The following is a 16,327-nucleotide window of genomic DNA, read 5'->3' as shown; positions in this document are numbered from 1 at the left end:
CTTCAGTCTGAGATCAATTCCTGTTTGTTTTTGTTTTTCACACATGGTCTTACTCTGTAGCTCGGACTAGTCCTAAACTCAGGATTCTCCTGACTGAGCCTATTGAGTGCTGGGACCGCACATGTACACCTCCACACCCAGTACCGGTTTACATCCATTTTCTTTTCTCCATTAGAACGGACAGGGGCACTGTCATCTTTTCATTAGTTTGCCCTGTACACTGAATTAGGCTGACCCATAGGAAACACAACTCAAGAAAGCATTTTCCTGAACACTCGACATGTGAACATAGTGTTTTTCTGGACTGATAAGAAAATGGGGAAACTGTTACCAGATATTACAGAATTGACTTCATTTGACTTAAACAACTTCGTGAGGTTTCTCCTCATCTACATACTGGCTTATATAAATTGAAGCAAATTTGGAGAGTCACATGCATATAATCTCAAAATTCATTAGTGAGAAGTTACCGTGAAAACTGTCTATAGCTAACACTAGGTGGTGAGTAACATGGGCTCTTTAAGTTATTATTTCTACTTTTGTGTGTTTGAAATCTTTATGGGAGAAAGGGGCAGAAGAAGGCAGGAATGCATGTTAGTAAACTTCGAATACTCTGTGGTCTAAAAAAAAAAATGGACCAGTAGTACTATTAGCATAAAGAATACATTATAACAGGCATATGGTATTTTCAGTTATCTTGACCTTTAACGACAGCTACATAATCTAAAACCAGGCATAATTCTTATCATTTCTATATTTATACAAGTGTCCTCACTGAAACTGAAACTTTCAGTTCCTCTAATTTTTAATGATTCCATTTTTTAAGGAAAGAAATAAAACATTTCAAAATCTATAGCTCCAAAGCCTGAAAAATTACAAGGGAAGAAAATAACAGGAATTCATCACTTACCATCTTAACATCATTTTCATGGTGAAAAATATATTCAAATAAAGCCTGAAAATGACAAAATGTCAAAACACGCTCAGTTTTATTTTAATAAAACACTTTGTTATTGTTATATAAAAACTCAAAACTTAGGTGATGCAAAAGCACAGGATACTCTAAAGTGTTAGGAACTGGTAAATAATAAATGTGACTGTCATTTGTCATAATATCCCATTTTAAAATTCTGCAACTCACAGTAAATTTTGTTTTCACAGACAACAAACTGGAAAGTTCAAAGAACTGAACCTTCTTCCTTTATGTTACATACATTATTTTATTAAAACAAGACAAAAGAAGTTCATTTTATTTCCTAAAGACTTATGATGGTCATGAAGATTTCACCCAATTTGTATACTCTCTTTTTATTATAGAGATTATTATATAATTTTGACACATGGGAAATTGGGTATTCCTTCTGAAACAACATGGCATATAAGTGTTAAGCAGAGAACTACACGGAGGGAAATGTCTCCACTGGCTGCACTCTTTCAGTGAAAACTGGCCAGCCAGCCGCCTCAAGTGAGGGAACCTGGTATTCCACAGGAACGCCGATTCACTACTCTACTCTCATGAAGAAAGGGGACTGACTCAAGCTTTATAGTCTACTAACTGCCACTGACTAGAGTACAGTCAGAGAAGAGCAGAAGAAGTCAGTAGTGCTTTTCTGGTCTGATACAGTCCACCAAACGACATTCCACTCTTATTTACCCCAGAATGACAACAATCAGGAACATTCAAACTCAGCACTCATATAGGAAAGTTCACCAATTTCTGCTCAGTTTTCTGGCTTAGAATTAAATGAGTTTCCAGAAAACAAGTGTTCCTGTGTAATTTATTTTAAGCTATTCCCCTAAGGAGTTTGGGGTTTTATTTCATTTTGCTTTTAGGGGCTGTGTGTATGTGGAAGCCAGCCAGAGGACACCTGAACTGTTGTTCTTAGTCAAGCACACCCATCTGAAATTGTTTTTGTTCAGATTTATTTGTGTGTGCGTGTGAGAATGGTAGCAGAAGTGGGGGATGGGAGGACACCTGTTTGCACATACAGAGGCCAGAAGCAAGTGTCAGACAGTCTACTCTATCACTCTGCCTGCCTATTCCTCTGTGCAGGATTTTCTCTCCCTGAACTTGGACCTTATGCTTTTCTTGACTAAGATGGAAGCCATAAAGTCCTAGAAATCCTCTCTCCACCCACCTCAGAACTGGGATTACATGTGTGATTACCTAGTTTATGTGGGTGCTGGAATCCAAACTCCAGTCCTCATGACTGTGCATCAAGTAGTCTTAACCATTGAGCCATCTTGCCAGCCCCACCTTGTTTTTTAAGACAGTTTCTCACTGGCCTGGGGCACAATGATTGATTAGGCTAGCCTGGCTGGCCAGCAAGACACCTATTCTACTTTCATTTCTGTTGATATGATAATATACCCTGACAAAAAGCAAGTTAGGAAAGAAAAGCATTTATTTGACTTACAGTTTCAGGTTAAGTACATTAGTGCAGGAAGGTTGTGGCAAGAACTAAAAACATTAGATCTATAGTCAAGAGTGGAGAAAAAAATAAACACTGGACCCTTGCTTGCTCTTAGCAAGCCTTCTCCTCCGTTACACTGTTCAGGACCCCATGCCTAGGGAATTGTGCTGCCCACAACGGGCTGGTTCCTACATCAACTAACAAGCCAAACAATCCCTTACAGATATGGCCACCAGTCAACCTGATCTAAATAATTCCTCATTAAGACTAAATAAGTCTCTAAATAAGTCTCATTAAGACTCTTCCTAGGAGCTCCTAGATTATGCCAAGTTGATAATTAAAACTAACCATCACACCACCATACCCAGCTTTTAAAAAAACATTATTTATTTATTTATTTATTTATTTATTTATTTATTTATTTATTTATTTATTTATATGTACATATGAACACAGGCATGTACATACACACATGCATGTCACAGCACACATGAAGATCAGAGGATAACCTAGGGGAGTCAGTTCTCTCCTTCTACCATGTGGGTCCTGGGGTTTGAATCCAGGTCATCTGTCTTGGTGGCATGCACCTGTTCCCACTAAGCCATCTGACTGGCCCACATCCAGCTTTGTATGTGGCCTCTGGGAACAAACTCCAGCTTTCAGACTTGTGAGGCAAGCACTTTACCGACTGAGCAGTGTCTCCCAAGACCCCTCACACTGTAGTTTTTCACAATGGTCAGGTCCTGGGCATCTTCCTTTCTATGCTTTTATTTTTCTAGTGTCTTTTTATTCTTTCCACTCTCCCCACTTTTCCTCCTTTATCCACCTCCTCTCTGCTGCTAATTTTCTCTTTATTTAAGAGAATACTTGGAGTGATGAGAATCATTAAGGCAGTTGGCTTGCTGGCTGCTATCTGGCTTGAGTAATACTGAGGAGCCTAGTTAATTATTAATTAAGCATACATATGTTTTCTATCCTTTTGATCACCCTTATATCATACAAGAGTTGAGAATTATTTTTCTAAGAATAGTCCAAACTGAAAAACAAACACATCCACATACAGACAACCTCAAGTTTCATTCTGCAAAGATGACTCTGCCTCTCTGCTTTCTTTGTTGTAAGATATTGTTAACCACTGGAAAGGATTTTCCTATAATAAATACATATGTACTTATTTCTGACCGATTATACTTGATTCAAGACAAAGAGAATTTTTACATGTTACATTAACTAAATTCTCTATTTCCTACAAAACCATGTCATCATACTTCTATCATTACTTAGATATTCATAACTTAGAATCTTTTGAAGCACATACCTTTGCCAACTTAGGTTTCTGGGAATATTTTGTTAAATTCAGTCTAGATAAATTTATAAATGGTCCATCAGGACTTGTAAGCATGGAAGCCTGTGTGAGGAAAGAAAGAGAAGAAGAAATTGAAAACTTTCTCTTAAAACGTAGTTTCTTCTGCATAAAGATTATAGTAACTTATAGAAATTATAAAGCAAGCAGAATTCCCGTTTAATTCTCCACCGTAATACTAGTGGAGCATAAAGTTACTTGGGTAATACAAGCTTCTGGGAAAGTTGACAGAACCTACCGTCCCTAGTCTGATGAACCTTCCAGATGAGCTAGTGATAGGTCGTGCTGTGTAGGCAGTTCTGGGTGTTCTGATGGCCTGCTCCATTGTACCCGGCCTTCCACTCTGTGTGCTGGGCCTCAGGAAACCTGTAATGGGTCTTCCAGCTTGAGTGATTGGCCTGTGGAGATTGACAATTGTAACACAAACAAGATCAATCAAGGATATATCTGGTCAGGGTCTGGAGACAGAGGAATGAAACTACAATACAGACCTGACAGCCTGACTTGGTCCTCCTGTCTGGCTAGTTCCAGGGAGCTTCAAAGATGTGCCCGGGCCTACAAGATGGGATGGTACTCAATTTATGTATTACTTAGGAATTTTTAGAAACACTTAGCAATTTAATTTTCAGACTTGTACTGGCCTGGGAAAGAAGACATTATAGCAGGAAATGCTTTGAGAAGATGTGTTTGAGGCTCACCTTTACCACTCTAGTTGGTGGCATGAACCTGGGAGAGTGGGGCCTAAAAACGGGGCAGACTAAAGTCTCATGCAATAGCCAACTTTATTCAGAGCATCAGACAATTTATACTCAGAGGGTTAAAAAGAATCACGTGAGGAAGGCGTTCAATCACATGGGCAAGCCGCATGTGGTAAAAACATGTTTTTCCATAGAGGCACACGAATAACAACAGCTGGAGTAAACTCATTAATATCCGCTACCCCTGGGAAGAGCATGACAACACACTCCAAGAACAAGTCTGTGTTGGAAGAAACTGAGGTCACAAGACTCCTGTCTTATTTTCTTGGAGTTTTCTCACAAGCACTCAGAATTCTCACATGACTCGATTCTTGAACCGTGTTCTGACAACTGAGCACCTAGCACCTGATTCATGTGATCATTCAGTCTTCACAAGGAGTCTATAAGGTAGGTTTGGTACTAGGTCAGTTAACAGAGGCTCAAGGAATTAACAGGTCACCCTGTTAGCAGAACTTGCATTCTGATTCAAAACTAGCAGGCTTTAAAGTTTAAATCAATGGTTCTAGACTAAAAAGTTAATTATTTTTCATACAAATGTCTACAAATAAAAGACTGTGTCTAGAATTCACATATTTTAGCAAGTCAATGAGGAAAAGATCTTAACAACTAATAAATTACCAGCAAACCACCATATATTATATCATCCTCTAATACCATTTATATTATGACCTTGACTTGGACTCTAAGGCAATCCTATTATACATATGTTTATATAAAATATAGAAATATGTTTACACACATGTTCCTCTTATATACCGTATCCTTCCTTTAACGTAACTAAACAAGTACTTACGTGGGACTTGGGCAATAGCATTTTCATCCAGAATCATTTCTGCAATCCCTTCCTGATCCACATCAATTTCATCTATATATACCATTTCAGTCAGTGCTCGTGCTTTCAAAATCCAAGCTGCCTGAAAAGCATTTAAAAGAAAAAAAAGGCACTCGGTAAAAGAACATCAGGAATCTTACAGGGCATACTGAAGCTAGGCGTGTTTTGTTAGTGCATTCTGCATTCTGCTTCAGGACCATGACTTCCAGGAAGTCCTTCCCAGTTTCCAACCCCCAGGCATCCCCTTGCCTTCCTCACAGTCTTCCCTTTATGCTGTGATCTTCCACACATAACGTATTTAATAAATATTATGATCAGCTGGGCATGTGTTAGCCCCTGTTCCCTGGAATACAAGCATTTCAACCTTGTGCACTCCTGACTTTCCTAGACCTTTAGTTTTTTACACATAATTGAGTACTCAGGAAATGTTCGTTGACTCAAATTAAGACCAATTTCTTTGGATTCAAAATCACTACTTTGTGAACTAGTCAGAAGAACCAGCTGAGAAGAACTAAGAATGGAAAAGTAGTTAAAGTCTCTTTGCTGGAGCCTGAGAAGGGCATCGTGAAGGTGTACATACTTAACTTTCTTGTCAAACACATTAAATTGCTTTACTGAAAAACTTGACCTTTCTGCTTTCTTCCAGAATAAAAGCCGAGAACGATGATGCTCAGTGTCTCTTTCACAATCTGAGAGGAACTCGAGTCTGGAAGTGGCGGCATGGACCTGACTCTACAGTCTACGGGAATACTAACAGAAATCTGGGGAGGGACTGCGGTTCAGGATACCAGGGGTCTGGTGGTGAAGCAGGCTGAATGAAGTCAACGGAGCTTAAGAGGGAACAGATGAGAGCTACAAAGTGTCTGCAAAGTCCCCACAGGCACACAACTTGATCCATATATATCATCAGGCTAGCTCTGAGTGGGAAACAAGATCACAACGTAGATCTTAACATTCCTGAACACACCATCACCTAATGGATTAAACAGCAAAGCACACAGCAGCGTGTGATAGGTGACATGTGTGTGAGAGAAAAAAATTACGTCTTCTAGAAAACGGTTGAAAGAAAGAAAAGCCAGGATAGGGGTGTATGCTTGTAATCACAGCATTTAGAAGTTCCTTCTTGACTACACAGCAAGTTCAAGGCCACCCTGTAATACATAATATTGTCTCAAAATAGTGATGATTATAATAATAATGATGAAGGCTTTGGCTCTTTGGTGAGGCAAAACTGGCTCACAGTGTGTTTGGAAATTCCCAGAAGTTGTAATTGTTGAAATGTTGGTGAATCTGTCTGGACTAAGAGACCAGCCAGAGAGCACGTGTGTCATGGTGAGGTTTAGTGATTTTTATTCGCATAATGAGGAGCCAGTGAAGCTTATGGACCATGACTTGGAGTCTAACTTAAATCCTTCTCAACCAATCTGCCCTCCTCACTCAACCAACCCCCAACCTCTTTCTCAGACAGGGTCTCATGATGTAGCCATGATGTCCTTGAACTCTAGACACCCCCCCCATTTAGCCTGAGTGCTGGAATTGTAGGCATGTACCACCATACTCATATTAAACCAAGTTTTTAAAAGCCAAGTTTTTATAATTTTAGACATCATTTACATAATCAGTTATTAAACATCCATGAACATATTTTAACTAGTTTTGAGTTGTTACCACTATTTGATAGTCCAATCTGTTATGTTTGATATCTAGCTCCCTATTTACACCTCTTAAATGTTAAGATTATGTAAATTTTCTATGCTGAGTTAATCAAAGCAAGGGAACTGCATTTATCATTCTCCCCTGCCCTGAGTAAAGAGATAATTACATCGGAAGTCCATTAGGAACGTCTATTATTTTTATTCTCTATGCATTCAGTCTTTATAAAGATAATTTTGATTTTTAAGACTTAAGTTTTAAGAAATGATATGAAATTTTGACATTAAAAGATCTGTAGAGATTGGGTAAATCTCTACACTTGTTCAGTGGGTAAAACACATGCTAGGCAAGCATGAGTGAGGACTGGAGTTCAGATCCCCAACACGCATGTAACACACATCCAATCTCAGCACTGGATGACTGAGCTAAGAGGGAGAGACAGGAGAGAATCCCTAGACGTTCTTAGGACAGCTAACCTGCTCTAAGCAGTGGCCAACAACAAGAGACTCTGTCTTAAGGTGGATGGGAGGACTGACACCCCAAATGGTCCTCTGACATCCACACATGTGCTGTGGCACTCACGTGATCACACATACACATACATACATCACACACATACATAGATACCTCATATACTCATATAGGTGCACATACACACATACATATCACATACTCATTTACATATATACACATATCATACACACACAAAAGGTTTTTTTAGAGATCTGAAATAAAACATATGTTGCTGTTCAGTTTTTGTGAACTTGATACAAACTAGAGTCATCTGGGATGAGGCAACATCAATTAAAAATTACCCCATCAAATTGGCCTGCAGGCAAGTTGGTGGGGCATTCTCTAGTGTGATGATTGATGTGGGAAGGTCCAAACCACTGTGGGTTGGTGCCACCCTTGGGCAGTGGTCCTGGGTTGTATAAGAGAACAAGCTGAGCAAGCCATGGAGAGAAAGCCAGTAAGCAGCACTATTCCATGGCCTCGGCATCTGTTCCCACCTCAGCTTCCCTCAATGATGGGCTGTGACCCGCAACAGTAAGCTGAAACAAATGTTTTTTCTCCCCAAGTTGCTTTTGGCTATGGTTTGGTACCAGGAATGTGGGGTCTTGCTGTGATGGATCTGACCATGTGGATTTATGCCTTGGATTGTCTTCCGGAAGACTGTGAAAGCTTTGGGAGCTCTGGGAGAGAAAAAGCATTGACTTCCCAGCAATTAATGAGCTATTCTGCAGGAGGCTGGAAGACAATGCTAAAGGAAAAGCAGATAATGAAGGCCTGGCTCATGAAATTTTAGAGGGAAGCTTGAGAGTCAGTTCAAATATTCTATCGAGGATATTTGTGTCATGTATTTGGATTAGGAATCTATGGAACTGAAACTTCGTTTTATTAGGATTATCTGGGGCTGAAAAATTAGTTGTGACTAATAAGAGAAGAGCAACCTTGAGGTGATCTTTTCCGGGAAATATTTTCTCAGGGTCAGACACAGAAGCTGTGGTCCATGGAGGGCAAAGGCTGCATCTCAAGCTGGTAGCCAAGCTTGGTAATGAGTAAGAGTCTCGCACAAGGCATAAAGGAGTCAGAGAGAGTATCTGAGGGCTGGCACTGTATGGTGGGGTTGGAGTCTCCCTGAAGAGAGGTCAGGAGAGGCCACTGGTGAAGGTGCAGCCTCAATTGCATGAAAACCCCAGTATGTTAGAGATGTCAGGACCATGGAGTAGAGCCAACCTGAGCCTATGAGAAAAGCTGTATGAGCTTATGGTGGCAAAGCTACAGGGGTGGGATTACCCAAGACCTTTGGAGCCCCGAAGATCATGAGTAAATCCTAGATGATGGACAACGAGTGATTTACACTGTCGGTGTTTGTTACTTTAATCTGAGTATTGTGTCCTGGTTCCTCCTTCTTAGAATAAAAAGGTACATAAATTTTTTTAAGGAGTCCACAGTTAAGAGACTGAATTTTTTTAAAGAGACCTTAGATTTTTTTTATTATTAATTTTTTTTTAATTTTTATTTTGCAATACAGTTTAGTTCTACATATCAGCCACGGATTCCCTTGTTCTCCCCCCTCCCGCCCCCTTCACCTTCCCCCCAGCCCACCCCCCATTCCCACCTCCTCCAGGGCAAAGCCTTCCCCGCGGACTGAAATCAACCTGGTAGACTCAGTCCAGGTAGGTCCAGACCCCTCCTCCCAGGCCGAGCCAAGCGATCCTGCATAGGCCCCAGGTTTCTAACAGCCGACTCATGCAATGAATGGAAACTTTGAAAGCCAGAAGGACCTGGACAGATGTAATGCAGACACTAAGAGACCATGGATGCCAGCCTAGACCAATATACCCAGCAAAACTTTCAATCATCATAGATGGAGTGAACAAGTGAGAGACCTTAGATTTTTAAAGTGTTGGAATTTTTAAAAGGCTGTGGTACTTTTAAAATTAAGCTATATTTTATATTGTGATGTTAACATGAGATCTTGGGATAAACAAGAGAGAAAGATTATGGTTGGGCAGTGATGTGTTTGATTCAAGATGATAAATGGTCAACTGTGATACTTAGCTTTGTTCAAGCTGACAAAAGCCAAACCTACCTTGGAAAAGGGAGCCTCAACTGAAGACGTGCCTCTATTAGATTGGCCTATGGGCATGTCTGTAGAAACACCCTGGGCAGGTGGTCCTGGGTTGTATAAGAAAACAAACTGAGCAAGCCATGAAGAACAAGCCAGTAAGCAGCATCCTCCATGGCCTCGGCTTCAGTTCCTGCCTCCAGGTTCCTGTCCTGAGTTCCTGCTTTGGCTTCCCTCAATGATGAACTGTGACATGGAAGTAGTGTAAGATGAAATACGACCTTCCTCCCAAAGTTGCTTTTGTTCATGGTGTTTATCACAGCAGCAAATACCAAACTAGAACACATACTGGAAACATTATTCGACTTAAAATGTTATCAGTGTTTCAGAAAAAAATCAATCTTCCTGATTTTTCTTCTGTCCTAACAAAAAAATGACCTTGAAAATCACATATCACTGCTGATTACACATCAGAGTATGTTAAAAAAAAATCTACTCCTGGCAATGTGAACAATTCTTGAGATTTTTAATGAAAACAACAGATGGGGCTTTAGCTTAAAAAAATTTGTTTTTGGAAATAAGCCAAATATGTTTTACAGTCCTAAAATCCTCTGCATATTAAAAAAAGAAGCATGATCAAGCATACACAGTAATCTCTAATTTTCCCTTAAATCTGAAAAAAACTACAAATTTGTTTTATATGTTATGTTCAACTGACTAAATTGCAGTTGTCTAGCTTAATAATACAGTTGCTTATACAAGTAACTATATTTGTATTACAAGGTCTATAAAATCAATAAAAAGATGCTTAGGACATTTTATAAAGGAAAAAAAGCAGTTTCTCCCAATTTAAATGAATAATCACCATGCTAATTGATTTCCCTGCATATCTCTTTTGCAATTCTTATTTTCTTTGATAATCCTATAAATGCATTTTGATCATATTCACTTTCTCCACCAATTCACCCTAGACCCCGCCTCTCCTCCACTTTATGTCTTCTGTTTTCTTTTCCTTTGTTAAAACCCATCCAGTCTTTTTTGTGCTCCACTGGAGCACAGTCAACCTACCAGGGTTCACCCAATTTACTCAGCTACTAGGATGTCTACAGGATTACCCTTGGGCACAGACCTGCCAGCTAACATCAAGAAAGTATTGACTTATGTGTTCTACCTTTTATAAGGCTAATTCAATTTCAATTATGAAATAAAAACTCAACTAGCTGAGAAAAACATATTTTAATTATTCTGTTCCTTTTGATAACTATTTCAGGGCCAACAGGTTAAGGCATGTGAGAAATAATTTTTGATTATTGGAGTAAATCAACCAAGAGAATAATCTTTCTGATATGACTTGGACATCATTAAAAACTGGTAGAGAGCCAGGTGGTGGTGGCACATGCCTTTAATCTCAGCCCTTGGGAAGCAGAGGCAGGTGGATCTCTGTGAGTTCGAGGCCTGTGTACTCTACAAAACAAGTTCCAGGACAGCGAGAGCTGTTACACAGAGAAATCCTGTCTCAAAAAGACAAAAAAACAAAACAAAATAAAAAAAAATCTGGTAGAGATACATGACAGTCTGCCTGTAAAAAGAAATTTTAGGTACCATGAAGTCGTTCTTGTGAGGCCTTTTTAGGGTGTGGTGACGAAATCTCTTCAAATGCTCATGTGTAGCAGTCTCCAGCTGGTGGCACTACTGAGAGACCACACCATCACAAGGGTACCAATCTCATCCACAGATGCTCCATGGATGCCCTTATAGCAAGACTATTAGGAGGTGAGGACAGGTCTAGCTGGAAGAAATGGGACATGGGGGTGGGGGTAGGGGGAGAGCCTATCTTTGTAGGGTATATCCTGTCCCCAACTCCTTTCACGCTCTCTGTCCCCTGCCGCCATGCCCTTCTGCCTCGCCACAGGCTCCAAATCAACACAGCCACCAACCACACAGACCCCTCTGAAAACCAGGAGGCAAATCAAGCCTTCCCCTTTTAAGTTGTTTTCTGCAGGTTTTTGTCACAGTGGTAAAGAGCTAGCAGAAGCCTGGTTTCTTTTCAGGTTATAAACAACATGAAACCTGAAAAATAGGAACAATGAGGTCAGCCTTGTTCTTTTTACATCATTAGTTGGGGGGGGGGGGGTAATCAGAAACTGTCACTAAATAGAAGGGCTTCTTAAAACCGCTTGCTAGTCTGAAACTTTCAAATACCATTTACAGTTTTCAGTCATATCCCTACAATGCAAACTACTAATGCTTTAGTTTAATTTTAATAAAAATCTTCCAAATAGCTAAGAACAAAAACTATACTTATTTATTTAGAAGTAAATTGCTGGGCGGTGGTGGCACATGCCTTTAATCCCAGCACTTGGGAGGCAGAGACAGGCAGATCTCTGTGAGTTCGAGGCCAGCCTCATCTACAGAGTGAGTTCCAGGACAGCCAAGGATACACAGAGAAACCCTGTCTTGGAAAACCAAAAAAAAGAAAAAAAGAAAGAAACTAATTTCTGATTAGATCTGTCTTAAATGACTGCATGTATATTATATAAAATATAATCATCAGATTATGTCATCCTATACAGAACTCAGAGTCACATTTGGGCCATTTTCCAGTGTTGGTCTAATACAGAGGTCTCCATTAGAGTACCTCTTGACTTGCTTTCCATTCTGAAAAGCTTGATCACTACTCATATGTGCCCTGTGTGAGGTCCAAATCACTCCCTTACATAACACTGCTGGCACTGTATCTCACTGGCGGGGCAAGCACATAGTAACATCTGAGCTCTCTGACTGACTACTCTCTGCAGCTCTCTTCTGTCCCCAGACTCAATAGGAACCCTCTGGACTAAACGTGTCACTGGCCGAGTACTTCTTCCACAGCTGATCCTAACCGAAACTCTTCCCTTCCAGGGCTTCCTTCCGACTCGGTCTCTTGTTTCTTACCCCGTTAGCCTTCTCTGAGGGTCATCTCTAACCACAGTCATGGCAGTCTGGCCACTGTCCCTCCTCTCTCTCCCCCTCCCCCTCCTCTCCCTCCCTTCCTTCCTTCTTCACTGGGACAGCTTTGTCCTCCCTGTTAGAGCTACCAAGTCAGTTAGAAGCAAGCAGAGTGCAACCATTGTATTCAAAATTTGCTGCTGTCCACCACAGGTTTGCAGAGACTTGTGACCCTGCTGACAGCCTGATTCCCTTTACCACTATGTTTCTTTTTCTCATCATTCTGGTCAACCTCGGCAACTGCTCCTTAAGCCCCAAGTCTTAATAAGCAGGTCACATTAGTTCTATGAGGCTATTCATGTAAATAAAAGCTTTAGGAGTATGAAAGTTTATTTATACAATAAGGAACAGAACAGCTGGTAGATGCAGCTAAGTTTCTAATACTATGAGCAGATACGCAGCACATTTTCTAATCTTCAGTAGCAAATAAGCAATAGCAGCTAAGCTACTGTCTAAACTAACGTTTGCAGCTAAATCTTTACCTGAGACACTGGTAAATCGGGAGCTGGTTCCTGGGAAGCATGAAGAATGTTGTAAACATTTTAAGGCATGCAATTTCTGAAATCAAAAGACTTAATGAATACTTATCCAATTAAAATCCAAATATTAGTTGTGTGTACATATGTAGTGTATACACAAGGTGGATTCATTTGCCTGTGCATATTCATGCAGAGGGGAGAGGTCCAGTTTGGCTACCTTCCTTATTCTCTCTCCACCTATTTTTGGGGACAAGGTCTCTCACTCAATCTAGAGCTTGCAAGTCAGCTAGAGTGGCTGTCCAGCAAGCCCTGAGATCCACCTGTCTCTGCCCCTTCCCCCAGGGCCTGGGTGACCCACACACACTGCCACAGCAAGCCTTTATGTGCACAGTGAACATCTGAACACAGGGCCTCATGCTTGCACAGCATCCACTTCACCCATGTCCCCAGACCTGCAAATACTGGAATCTTTTTCCAGAAGTGCTCTCAGAAACATGAGATACACAGAAAAGTGCTGTTTCCTGTGATCAGAAAGTTCGAAGTAATCTTATCCAGGGCACAGAGAAAATGTAGCTCAATTACTTGTTTAAAGAAATCAATATAAGGCCCATGAGATGGCTCAGTGGGTAAAGGCATTTGCCACTGAGCCTGAAGACCTGAGTTGGTTTCAAATCCAGAACCCACATGGTGGAAGCATGGTGATATTTTTATTTGTACTAAAATGTGATTTTATTTGTATGTTAATAAATAAAGTTGCCTGGGGGTCAGAGCTAATAGCAAGCCATACCAGAAGCCGGGTGGTGGTGGTGCACACCTTTAATGCAGATCACATAGTAGGCAGATCTCTGTGTATTCAAGGATACAGCCAGCATGGAGACACACGCCTTAAATCTCAATATCAACCATAGAAGACCTGGAGGTCTGTATAGACAAGCAGTGACGAGGAGGTCATGTGGTTGGGTTTACAACCAATGAGAAGGCAGAATAGAAAGTCAATAAAAAGACAGACACACAGGAAGTAGTTATTTTTCTGAGGGGAAGGAAAACAGCGGCAGTGAAGGGTAAGAAAGGCAGTTTTAAGTCTCAGCTCTGAGCTACTGCTCTGACCTCATAGGCTTTTACTCTGCACTTGGCTCTGTGTTTCTTATTTAATAAGACTGTTCCTCTACATGAAAGGACAGAACTGACTCCCAAAGGTTGTTCTCTGGCTACCACCTAAACTGCTCCTTCACAAAAACTAATTAAAAAAGTCAATACAAAAGGAAAATGGAAGTGATAATTAGAAAACAACTATTTCAATAAACTTTATTTGAAAAAAGACTCAATAACTCAGAAAGTAAGAATAGCTTTAAACTATACCAAAGAACTATTTCCTTACATCCAAAAATAAAACATTTAGACTTTAATCACTCGTGGGGCAGAAGGAAAATCCAAACAATATAAACCTTTGATTCCACGTAACTATGATGAGACTGGTGGCTGATAATAAGAAATTAATTATAATTACAATGTTCTTGTAGAACTGCTTACAGACTACACAATACATATTGGTGCCGGGTGCTGATAGATGTGGCATCTGAGTCTTCTCTTTCCAACTTGAATAGAAACCATCAGTCAAGTCAGATCTTACAACAGGTATCTATACTTCCATGTCTAGGCAGCAGTGTCTGCCAGACACTTAATCTATGCCATGTTTTATTGGGGAAGGCGCTAAGAAATAGACAGAGGGTTGATCCTGTTCTCTATAGCTCTACCATCTGAAAGGAACACTGTGGATATCTTAAAGAATACATTATCTGTACAAGCAAAGTGCAAGCTTTGGATAGACATATGATTTCTTTAGCATGGTGCACGGTAGGGACATGAGAGGAAAAGGCTAAGCTAGGTTGCTCAATGAACACCCCCAAAGAGTGGGATTTAGAGAGGATCTTACAATGTACTAAACCAAACACAAAACAGCAACTGGAGAGCATAGAGCAACTACAAGTTCACAATGTGGTGCATGCAAGGAGGATCTAAAAGCAGTACGAATTTCCAAAGCATGGTTCATACTTCAGCAATGTGAGACAGAGGGGAGGAGATGGCAGATCCCAGAAATGAGCCTTCCTATTGTAAGTGTAGCTCATGATCTCATTTGGATGTCATAGCAAACGGTCTAAACGAATCAAGAATTATCACCTGTTGTTATTTGTTTTCTATTATCTACAGTGGCTGCCCTTTAAGCATGGGCTATCCTAGTCAGAGATTGCAACTCTGCTGCTATCAGCAGCGTTCTGCTACAAGGGCTACAGCCTAAGGGGATTCTGTTCCCCCAGGCACCGACTCTTTCAAAGCTACTAAGACTAAGGGAAATGTTATCTAAATCTAAAGAACTCAGGATTCAACAGTTTAGGTGGAATTCTGCTCTCTCAGAGAGGCTGAATAGCAAATAGCTAACCTTCTCCCTTTGCTGGTCTTCCAGAAAACCCCACATCCTTCTCTCAGCCCCCACTTAAAAAACACTTGTTATCCGGGACCTGTCCTTAGTGCATGAGCTGGCTTCTTGGAACCTAGGGCCTATACTTGGGACACTTTGCTCAGCCTGGGTGAAGGGAGGAGGGGACTGGACCTGCCTCAACTGAATCTACCAGGCTGAGCTGAATCCCCAGGGGAGTCCTTGCCTTGGAGGAAGTGGGAATGGGGGGTGGATTGGGAGGGGGGCGGGAGGAGGGAGGACAGGGGAATCCGTGGCTGATATGTAAAATTAAATTAATTATAAAATTTTTTTAAAAACTTGTTATGCAGAGTTTCTCTCTATCACTTCCTGTCAACTACTTGCTGACTCACCGTCCTGCTCACAAGTTAATTTTATTTAATCAAACACATCTTTGAATTGTTAACAAAGGCAGTAAGAAAAAATGCAACATACTTTAATATTCTACGACAATCACCCATTTTACAGAGAAGGAAAACAGATTTAAAGATAGTAAATAATCCGTTCAAGGTCACTGTGATGACTAATTTAGATGGGCAACTTGACTGAACTAAGTACCTAGGGCATTAATGAAGCACACCTTTCAGTGAATCTGTAAGAATGCTTCCAGGAAGGTTTAGCCTAGGAGGGAGGACACACACTAATGTAGGGAGCACCATCTTGGGATGGTACGGCTGCCCTGAGGACCAGGCTCCAGCAGCTCAAGGTTTGAGGGGGAGCCACGGAATCAGCGAATTAATCACTCAACTTCACTTTTCTATCTGAGGGAGTAAAACTTAATTCTTTGGGACCAGC

The 16,327-nt window shown here is 40.7% G+C and overlaps 1 protein-coding gene across 1 annotated transcript in view; it reads right to left on the bottom strand.

Annotated features, from left to right (window-relative positions):
• The window catches only part of Ttc8 (tetratricopeptide repeat domain 8), a 64,612-nt gene that overhangs the window by 36,473 nt on the left and 11,812 nt on the right, over window positions 1-16,327 (bottom strand). The window contains exons 2-6 of the mRNA XM_059279584.1: window positions 5,329-5,449; window positions 4,269-4,332; window positions 4,016-4,175; window positions 3,733-3,822; window positions 911-955 (exon numbers count right to left, since the gene is read on the bottom strand). Coding sequence (XP_059135567.1) covers window positions 911-955; window positions 3,733-3,822; window positions 4,016-4,175; window positions 4,269-4,332; window positions 5,329-5,449 — 480 coding nt within the window. The remainder of the gene's footprint in view (window positions 1-910; window positions 956-3,732; window positions 3,823-4,015; window positions 4,176-4,268; window positions 4,333-5,328; window positions 5,450-16,327) is intronic.

Source organism: Peromyscus eremicus, chromosome 14, assembly GCF_949786415.1.
Source record: "Peromyscus eremicus chromosome 14, PerEre_H2_v1, whole genome shotgun sequence".
Taxonomy (NCBI): Eukaryota; Metazoa; Chordata; class Mammalia; order Rodentia; family Cricetidae; genus Peromyscus; species Peromyscus eremicus.
Note: the sequence above shows the minus strand (reverse complement) of the source record. Positions and strands in the feature narration are given on the sequence as shown.